Source organism: Hypanus sabinus, chromosome 11 (genome assembly GCF_030144855.1).
Source record: "Hypanus sabinus isolate sHypSab1 chromosome 11, sHypSab1.hap1, whole genome shotgun sequence".
Lineage (NCBI taxonomy): Eukaryota > Metazoa > Chordata > Chondrichthyes > Myliobatiformes > Dasyatidae > Hypanus > Hypanus sabinus.
The window spans coordinates 77,913,308-77,924,305 of record NC_082716.1 but is presented as its reverse complement, the minus strand read 5'-3'; the positions used below and the strand labels follow the sequence as shown (position 1 = coordinate 77,924,305).

The 10,998-nt window shown below is 40.6% G+C and overlaps 1 protein-coding gene across 4 annotated transcripts in view; it reads right to left on the bottom strand.

The window, feature by feature from the left end:
* Positions 1–561: 561 nt before the first annotated feature.
* LOC132402146 (flavin-containing monooxygenase 5-like) overlaps positions 562–10,998 on the bottom strand; it is a 49,971-nt gene continuing 39,534 nt past the window's right edge. For all 4 annotated transcript variants that reach the window (XM_059984788.1, XM_059984790.1, XM_059984791.1 and 1 more), the window contains 4 exons: positions 10,593–10,780; positions 8,376–8,728; positions 6,151–6,223; positions 562–2,422 (listed from right to left, as the gene is read on the bottom strand). In XM_059984788.1, coding sequence (XP_059840771.1) covers positions 2,074–2,422; positions 6,151–6,223; positions 8,376–8,728; positions 10,593–10,780 — 963 coding nt within the window. In that variant the 3' untranslated portion in view covers positions 562–2,073. The remainder of the gene's footprint in view (positions 2,423–6,150; positions 6,224–8,375; positions 8,729–10,592; positions 10,781–10,998) is intronic.

Below are 10,998 nucleotides of genomic sequence, written 5' to 3'. Positions count from 1 at the left end.
CCCAGGGAGGGCGGGATCAGGAAGGCTTTAAAGCGAGGACGCGAAGTTTGAATAAATCTCTTTTGCAAATGTAGTTCATGGACTCCCTGTCATTATTGCAGCGCTGCGTGTAGCCACACCGCTACAATACATCCATTTCACAATCCTTGTTTGCCTGATCAGCTGCATCTGTGTATTTCTCTGGGTCAACATTTACAGATTGAATCACCCCCTAAATGTATGTAAACATGAGAACAGAAGCCAAATATGTTTATTCTGCAAGCATACAAACAGAATAGGTAGCCTGCATAAACTTCAGCTGTCAATTTACCCCAATCTTAAAAAATATTCTTAAGAATTTTCTGATAATTGAAAGCCTGAATATTATTAGGTAAATATCTCAGAATGTTCTCAACACACAAATAAATAGTATTATACTTGTAACCCCCTGGGTCGCCCCAGGCTCGCTCAGCTCGTTCTCGTCTAGGGGTAGTAGCCTTCGGCCCTGCCAAACTGGGTAATCAGCTGATGTGGATGCTGTGTGATGTCCCCACCCCGCCCAGAAACAGACAGTACACCATATGCGATTAAATGAGTACAATTTATAAAGGTTACTATAACTAAGTGATTAATAACGATACAGTATATATGAAGGGAAAAAAAATAAAGAAAAGGCGGCAAACTTATCAAAGTCCAAACCACTTCGTGCACAACCGTTGGAGCTCAATTACTGAAGTCTTCTGGCCACCAGTCGATACCCTCAGACCTCCTCAACTCGCAGCTTAGGACCACCTGAAGTGGTCAACTAAGCACATCTATCTTTGTCTCCTCTCCTCGGGGTACCTCCTGACCTTGGACCCCCACTTAGGGTCTGTTCCTCGCCCAGTTTACAGCATTGTGTCCTCTCTTTCTCACCCCCTCGCACCGATCTCCCCAAAAGCCCGCCAACAATAGCTTACAGACTCAGAAGAAAGAACAACATTAATCCCAATTGGTTTACAAAGGAATACAACTCTTGTTATCAGTAAATTTTAACCCAAACAAGCTTCCAGCACTCTCTCGCAACAAAGAAGCATTCCTACTTTTAATAAAATCACAGGTAGATCCCTCCAAATACAACAGAAATTTCTAGGATAAAACTGAATGATTTGCCATTAGTTGAGTGAAGAATATTGGTCAGGGCATGAGAAGAACTGATCTATCATGCCTCAGCCTTAAATTTGATAATTAAGTGTAGCCAACAACACTGAGTTGAGTATTTTGATACAAGATTACGAACTTCCACTTCTGGGATAACGCACAACTTCTGTGAAGAAGTATTTTTCCATAGTCAGACAAGATCACACTTTTTCACCTCTTTCATTTCCAAATTGCAAACTCAAAATGGAGTGCAGATCCCTCAGTCACTCAAGTTAGTGTTGTCTGAGCATTTTAAAATAGCGTTTGATTCATAGTGTTGGCGTGTGGCATCGGATAAGGCATTGGACCAATAACCTGAATGTCACTGGTTCGAGCGTCAGTGACATTCGAGCCTCAGCTGCGGTAACTTGTTGTGAGCACTCAACAACACACTAAACAAAGCACTTCACACCACATTGCTCTGCGATAACAACAGTGCCAAGCTGCTTGGCTCCTAAAGCCCTTCCCTTGGACACCATCAGTGGCGTGGAGAGGGGAAGGCTTGCAGCTTGGGCAACTGCCGGTCTCCCATACAACCCTGCCCAGGCCTGCGCCCTGGAAACCTTCCAAGGCACAAGTTCATGGTCCTACGAGACTAACGGATGCCTATATGATTCACATTTACTTAAATGCCCAGCTATATACTTACAGTTCCTGAATGATAAAAGGACATTTTTAAAATTAGTGATTATGAAAAAAAGGCACATTTTGCTCATTGAATGAGCAAGACTGTTTCTTGGCAAGATGTTCCATTCAATATAAACAATAGAACCAAACCTCAGGTTTGTTTCATTCAAGGCACTTGAGTTCTTTCAAAGTGTCATCAATAACATAATTAGTTACAGTTCGTTTGAAACGATTGGATGCGAAACAATCTCCATTGTTATTTGGCTTGGCAACAGAAGCCGAGCTTGACTAATAGAGAAATAGATAAACAGCACAGAGTGCCACCAGTATGGGCAAGAATTTCAGCAGGATTGGCCAAGAGGCATTTTGCTGACCACTGGGAACCACACGCGTTTTAGTGGGCTTGATGGTGCGGTGCCACTGTGTCAAGATGGTTTCCCGGGCTTTTGGCCATTTTCCAGGTCCCATCAATCGAAACTGGAAAGGTGTGCAGGGGCCAAGGAAAACTTGAAATGCCAGCTGTGGATCAGTGAGGAGGAGGTGCTTGATGTTGGGTTTTACACCGATCAGCTCAGCTATCTCATCCATGTAGGGTATGAACTCGACTTGAATCTTGTGCCTTTGGGAGCTGACGTATCTTTTGCATGGAAAGAGAAACAGAAGGGAATTAAAGTCAAAAACAATACAATGCAAATGGCTATAGTTGGAAAACAGAAAACTGCTGAGAATCATCAATGGATTAACAGCAACTGCGGAGAGAAACTGCATTACTGTTAGCAACCTTTCAGCCGAACCTCTCTGCTTCGTATGAAACTTGTATGAAACTTCATATGAAAATGTAACCCCGCTTTTTAAAAAAGGAGGGAGAGAGAAACTGGGGAATTATAGACCAGTTAGTCTGACATCGGTGGTGGGGAAAATGCTAGAGTTGGTTATCAAAGATGTGATAACAGCACATTTGGAAAGAGGTGAAATCATCAAAGTCAGCATGGATTTGTGAAAGGAAAATCATGTCTGACGAATCTTACAGAATTTTTTGAAGATGTAACTAGTAGAGTGGATAGGGGAGATGTGGTATATTTAGATTTTCAAAAGGCTTTTGACAAGGTCCCACACAGGAGATTAGTGTGCAAACTTAAAGTACACGGTATTGGGGGTATGGTTTTGATATGGATAGAGAATTGGTTGGCAGACAGGAAGCAACGAGTGGGAGTAAACGGGACCATTTCAGAATGGCAGACAGTGACTAGTGGGGTACTGCAAAGCTCAGTGCTGGGACCCCAGTTGTTTATAATATATATTAATGATTTAGATGAGGGAATTAAATGCAGCATCTCTAAGTTTGCGGATGACATGAAGCTGGGCGGCGGTGTTAGCTGTGAGGAGGATGCAAAGAGGATGCAGGGTGACTTGGATAGGTTAGGTGAGTGGGCAAATTCATGGCAGATGCAATTTAGTGTGGATAAATGTGAGGTTATCCACTTTGGTTGCAAGAACAGGAAAACAGATTATTATCTGAACGGTGGCCGATTAGGAAAAGGGGAGATGCAACGAGACCTGGGTGTCATTGTACACCAGTCATTGAAGGTGGGCATGCAGGTACAGCAGGCGGTGAAAAAGGCAAATGGTATGTTGGCATTCATAGCAAAAGGATTTGAGTACAGGAGCAGGGAGGTTCTACTGCAGTTGTACAAAGCCTTGGTGAGACTGCACCTAGAATATTGTGTGCAGTTTTGGTCCCCTAATCTGAGGAAAGACATTCTTACCATAGAGGGAGTACAGAGAAGGTTCACCAGATTGATTCCTGGGATGGCAGGACTTTCATATGAAGAAAGAGTGGATCAACTAGGCTTATACTCACTGGAATTTAGAAGATTGAGGGGGGATCTTATTGAAATGTATAAAATTCTAAAGGGATTGGACAGGCGAGATGCAGGAAGATTGTTTCCGATGTTGGGGAAGTCCAGAACGAGGGGTCACAGTTTAAGGATAAAGGGTAAGCCTTTTAAGACCGAGATAAGGAAAAACTTCTTCACACAGAGTGGTGAATCTGTGGAATTCTCTGCCACAGGAAACAGTTGAGGCCGGTTCATTGGCTATATTTAAGAGGGCGTTAGATATGGCACTTGTGGCTAAAGGGATCAGGGGGTATGGAGAGAAAGCAGGTACAGGGTTCTGAGTTGGATGATCAGCCATGATCATACAGAATGGCGGTGCAGGCTCGAAGGGCCAAAGGGCCTACTCCTGCACCTATTTTCTATGTTTCTATGTTTCTAGCTCTTCAGTTTGGTGAAGAGCTAGAAGTTTCACCAACCAGAAGAGGTAGAAGTTTCCTTCTATAATGGGTTCAACTGCAATACTTAAGAGGCATTTGGATATGTACATGGAGGGTTATGGGGTGAACGTGAGAACTGGGACTTGCAGGGAGGACGCTGTGATCACTATGGACTACTGGGCTAAAGTGTATATTTGTGAGCTGTATTACTCTAGGAATCTCTAGATTCTGTTTAACCTTCTCTGTATTTTAAGTACTTTCTGCTTTACAAATCTGGTTTTGCCTTGAATTTACCAAAACCAACTCCCTGATAGGCAAAGTTCTCACAATGGGGTGCTGTAACAGAGATAGCATCAGTTTCCACTGCAAAAGGCACCCTCGCTGCATGAGCTTTGACAGAGATTGAGAAGCAGGTGATGTTGCCATCATGTCTGAGACTATCCCCTGTTCTTATTCAATGTTCTCAGTGTAATTTCAGAGTCAAATAAGAGGACCATATTTGTCTACTGGCTTAGGATAACACTCAATAATGCATTTACCCAGCTGGAAGCTCGCATAGTAATCAATACAGTTGTTGACAGTGAGAACGAATTGACTCACTCACAACAAGCAGTCAGCCCCAGCATTATATGAACCTCATTGCGAGAACATTTTGGGGATATATAAACAGTGAAATAATGGTCAAAACAGAAAGAGGGATAAAACAGTCTAGTAACAATTTACATTGAGGTCTCACCTGTATTAAAACACACTAAAGGAATTGGAAAGACAAGCTAGCTCGTTTTTACTCTCATATAAATCCTGTCTGTGATAGATGCCATTCGGAAGTAGCCTCTTTGACTCATATGTTCTGGTTTTGCCCTCTTTTGAAGAAATATTGGAAAGACATTCTTGAGATTATTTCAACAGTTTTGAATATTGATTTACATCCCCATCCTATTACTGCAATTTTTGGCTTACCAATGGTGGAACATAGTTGTCTATCCACTTCAGCTTGTCAGATGATTGCATTTGTCACATTAATGGCCAGAAGATTCATTTTATTGAATTGGAAAGAGATTAATCCTCTTACTACATTTCAATGGTTCTCCCAAACTATATCTTGTTTAAATTCAGAAAAAATCAGAAATGTCATTTTCGATCCTTCAGTTAAATTCGAAGAAACTTGGAGACCATTTATTCAACACTTTCATATGATGTAACTTGACCTTTCCCAAATCCTTTTTATTATCTTTAGATATTTGGATAGATGAGCGGAGTTATTGACTGTATCCGATGCAATATAATAGCCCAGCTTTGTTTAGCTTAGTTTTGTTTAAATTAGTTAAAATTTTTTTTTGATTTCTAATTTGGGGGTTTTTCTCGATATGTTTTTTTCTATCATGTTTAATACATCTAGAGTTTGGGAGGCTTAGTATACCTGGGTTATTTATAGCTTGTATATGTTGTTTACCAACTATGTATTCCCAATCTCTCTGTATTAATATTATAACTATGCCTATGTATTTGAAAATTAATGAAAAGATTTAAAAAGAAAGAAAGAAAGAATTGGAAAATGGCTTTGCAGACAGGGAGTTAATAGGCCAGGCCCTGAGGTACAAATTAATCCTGATTTTAGAGGCTTATATTTACATTTGATTTTATATTAACAATTTATCTTGAAGTAGTGAAATATTTGCTACATTATTTTAACCTTTCTTTGAAAAATGAAGAATATTGTGACAGGGTAGATTGAAGAGAGTTGGGAAAAGGTCATTTAGGGTCTCAGAGCAAGGAAACAGTGACCAACATGTTTAACTGAGCACTTACCCCATCTCTTTCTAAGCACTGCCTTTCACATACCTGTCCAAGGGGTTTTTGAAAGCTGTCAATTTACCTACTTCAATTACTTTTTCTGGCAGTTCATTCCACTATACTGGCTACTCTCTGGGTGAAAATTATATGCCACAGTATTCCGGCTGAATAAAATAACCAATCTCTGTGCTGTCAATTTTGTACAACACTATGTAATACCATATATGGTATTACATATATGGTAAAGTTACCATATATGTAACTTTGATAATAAATTTATTTTGAACTTTTAATACCTTTTGACCCTTTGTTCTTTTTTCTCCAATATTTCTGCCATCATGCTGTTAGCACAGGGTAGTGTAGCTGAGCCTACAACACAAAATACAACATTAGAGAATGGGGTTTACCTCAGTGAATAACTTAAACGTAGTACAGCACTAAATGTGGAAGGAATCTGTTGCCCTAAGTTCACTGATAATACAGAGCAGTCCTATGTACCACAAGTGACTGGCTGCTGACAGGATGGCTTTAGCAGCCAGCAACGTCCTACAACACCCAGTTCACGCCCATTCCTGTGCAGCCACTAAACTTGCAGGATGTCCAAACCACCACTGAATTACCTTGACCTACTTCAATGCACTGTGTAATGATTTGGTTTGTGTCAATGATATGCCAAACAAGCTTTTCATTGTACCTCAGTACATATGACAATAATAAACCAATTCCAATTTCAACGTCACTGCTTGTGGTTGTGTTTCACCGTCCATAAAGTATGGAAAAATAAACATATTACAAAGTATTCAATAATTTTTACTAAATAACTCACAATTCTCTAAATAATTAAACACATAAATTACGTGAAATAAGTCACAAAAGAAAATTGATAGGCAATGTCCTGGCTGCCCAGATCAGAATTGTCGTTCAATCCCTTTGACTACTAAATTTTGCCTTGCCTTCTCAAATGTGTAACAGCTCATAATTGGACTCAAACAAGGGGAGAAATAATTTCACCAACACAGAGAGCTGTACGTTCAGAGAGAAAAAAAAATTAAAGATGATGGTTTCCTTATTATCATAGCAACCACAACCACATCTATTAATCTGAGAGGTCATCTGAGGAACTGCTCATTAATTAAATCAGGGCTACGATCATTGACAAAGTCATGAACTGTGTCATTTTGTGGCAGCTGTACAGCACAAGGCATAAAGAATTACTGTAAATTACAATAAAATAAATAAGCCAGCTGTGCAAAAGAGGATTAGTGAGGTGGTGTTCAGGGTCTGTTTAGAAATCTGATATCAGAGAGAAAGAAACAGTTTCTAAAATGTTCAGCGTGGGTCTTCAAGCTCTGGTATCTCTTTCCTGATGATAGAAATGAGAAGAGGGCCTGTCCCAGATGATCCATAATGTTGGAGGTTGCTTTCTAGAGGCACCACCTTTTGAAGACGTCCTTGATGGTAGGTTGATTTGGAGCTGCTGGAGTCTACAACCTCTTTTGATTCTGTGTATTGAAGTCTCCATACAAAGGTGTGATGCAATCATTCACAATATGCTCCACTGTACATTTGTAGAAATTTGTTAGGAGTCTTTGGTGGTATAACAAATCTCCTCATACTCGTAATGAAGTATAAGCGCTGACGTGCCATCTTTGTGACTGCATCAGTATGGTGGGCCCAGGACAGATCCTCTGAGATGTCGATGCTCACCTTTTCCACCACTGATCCCACAGTAAGAATCACGTGCTCCCGTGACTTCTTCCTCCTGAAGAGCCAACCAATTCCTTGGTAATGCTGACGTTGAAGGCAAGATCGTTGTTGCATCTCTAACCAGACCATCTATCTTGCTCCTGTGTGCCTCCTCATCACTATCTGAGATTCTGGAACAAGTGGTGCTCTTGATGAATTTATAGATGGCATTTAAGTTGCACCTAGCCATACAGCCCTGAGTGTAGAGCGAGCAGAACTGTCAGAAAGGAGGAGATCTTACTACTGATCTGCACTGCCTGTGGTCACCTGGTGAAGAAGTTGCAGTACTTAAGCCCAAGGTTTTGAAGCCAGTTGAATTGTATTGATGGAACGATGGCATCAAATGCCAAGCTGTAGTTAATAAACATCAGCCTTAATGCAGGTATTGTTGTTGTCCAGGTGGTCCGAGACTGAGTGGACAAACAGTGAGATTGCATTTACAGCAGACCTTTTGTAGTGATAGGCAAATTGCATTGTGTCCAGATCCTTGCTCAGTCAGCAGTTAATTTTAGCCATGACCAACCTCTTAAAGCATATTATCACCGTGGATGTGAGCGCTACTGGTTCATAGTCATTGAGGCAGCTTACCCTGCTCTTCTTGGGCACTGTATAACTGATGCCCTTTTGAAGTAGATGGAAACTTTTGAGTGCAGCAATAAAATATCCCCATAACTACATCATCTCAACAACCAATGGAAAATATGTATAATGCATATTATCAATGAAAAATGCACACAATGCTTGTTATTGATATTTTCAAAAAATGCCTGCATACCTTTAAGCACCCTTGTGGCCCAACGAGCCTGCATTTCAGATACTGGTATAATGGATCCAAATGCCTGGATAAGGCCAATGATGGCTAGAGTCGGCTGCTCCAGCTGAGGTGGAAAGACATTCTTATAAAGAGCAGCATGGTTTCTGTTAACTTTGATGACAGACTCACTCAGAAATGGGAAAGCAAAACTGTATCCTGTTGCAAAAATAACAGCATCAATATCTTCCACAGTGTCATCTTCAAAGATGGCTGCTGATTCAGTGAACTGCTTCACGTTAGGTTTCACAAGAACACGTCCGGATAAAATGCGATTTGGCAAATCGTCATTAACTGTTGGATGTTGGCTGTATAAACTGAAAAAAAAAGAGAGAACATCCCATCTGCACTGATCTTAGGACATTAATGTTAATCTTTCAGAATTGACACAGATGGTTGATACAATAAAATCAGCATGAGATAATCAAAAGCAAAAGGACTTTATTATTGGACTATATTGGGAAGGCGAGTCCTTTCATGGGATTCTCCCAATTGGTGAAAACTAGTAGTGGATAGAGCATAGGGATAATGCAACAGTGACAGAAGTGTGGAAGTTGATATACGATAGACTGGAGATGCAGTTAGATGATACACTCTCATAAATGATCAGAAGTGGAGAAAAACCATTTTGGGCAATGAATGCAAAATTCGAGTGCTGCATTGATCTGGTAAAAGAGAAAACCCTTACAAAATAAAAGCATATAAATAAGTAACTACGTCCACAACTACCTGTATGGAAAGTAAGTTGAGGCTGATCAGAATCAAGGGAAAGGTGATGCTAAGATGCGCAGCAATTAAGTACATAGGAGAAAAAGGAAAATTAAAATTAGCTTGGGTGCCATGGCATAGAAATTGAACACATGTGCGAGTATTGGCTTGGTCTTTGCTCCATGTTCCAATGACCCTTGTTTCTGGACGACATATGGGATCTGGATTAGTTTGCTCCGGTATAGAACAAATATACACCAGAAAATTGGGAAATTAGGTAGGGAAGAATAAGTAAGATGAAAGCAATTGTCACAATGAGCCAGTCACTGAAAAATTGCAAACTTCTGCCCACTCACAGTTAAAAATAAAAGCTTATCATTACAACCTACAGCAATCTTATGATCCAAACTTAAATGGTGCAGATGCCGAAAACTCTGAAATAAAATAGAAAATGCTCAGCAGCTCCGGCAGCAAATGTGGAGAAAGAAACAAGAGTTAAACTCAAGCACAAGAAAATCTGCAGACGCTGGAAATCAAAGTGACACACACAAAGTGCCGACGGTACTCAGCAGGCCAGGCAGCATCTATGGAGAAGAGCAAACTGTTAACATTTTGGGCCAAAACATCAGGTTTCGTCTTTCAGGTCAATGACTGGTCATCAGTTCATGGGAATTCCTTCTGCTGGAGACAACCAGTTCAAGGGAGCACAACTTAAAAGCAATATTAGACCATTAAAGAGAAAACCCAGAGGTTTGTTCAAGGGTTGAACCATCTGCTAAAAAATGGAGCAGAAGACAGATTAATTTGAGATTGACTGACATTTGGCCAGAAAAAGATATAAAAGTACACAGAGCTGATTTGACAGGTGAGGTACTCCTGCCAAAGGGTTTTAGTCCGAAACGTCGACTGTACATTTCCTCCAGCGTTTTGTGTGCGTTACTTGAAATATTATCTTGTGGCGACCCACTTCCTAGCGCACTCGAACCGGCTCACAAGTAGCCAGCGTGCAGGCACAAAGACCAGGTCCGCAACAAAGGGTGAAAAGCCTGGGGGGTTTGTGAGTACGTGTCTCTTGGAGAATCTGCGCCCAGGGAGGGCGGGATGAGGTAGGCTTTAAAAGCAAGGCTGTGAAGTTCAAATAAAATTATCTTTGACTGCAGTTTACCGACTCCATGTCGTTATTTTAGTGCTGCGTGTAGCACACTGCTACAATCTCTTGTTTCTCGCTCTTCACAGATGCTGGCTGATACTGTGATTATGTCCAACATTTTCTGTTTTATTTGCAATTCTATAGCCTTTGAAGCATTCCCAAATGCCTCACATGAGAATGAACAAATAAAGTGTGACATTAAAGCACATTTAAATAGGACAAGGACAAAGTGAGGTTTCTAAGAGCAGTTTAAAGCAAAATGAAGATGAATCTGCATCACAAAGTTTAGCCCCATGAGCAGAAAGCTGCCTGGTATTACAGACCTGTGGGTAGATTGCAAACCATAGTTTGCATGATCAAATCGATTGTTTAGCTTTCTCTGCATTAGTGAGGCAGTTAAAGGTGAAAAAAACAGGCTATAAATGCGACGGTTATGCATCATGTCAGTAGGGTATCCTCTTTCAGCCACACGATTAATTACCCAGTTACCCCTTCTTGTACTCAGAAACACCTGCAAGACATTTGAGAAAATAAAGGATAGTAAATTGTAAAATTTTGCAACGTGGACATACGTCAAGATACACTATCAAAAATGCATTTATTTTTCCCTCCAGAGAAAGCTATGTTCTTTTGATTCTGGAGGATGATGGGGAAGAAGATGGCAAAGGTAATGTCACAGTAGTTATGGGGGATTTCAACATGCAGGTGAACTGGGAGAATCAGGTTGGT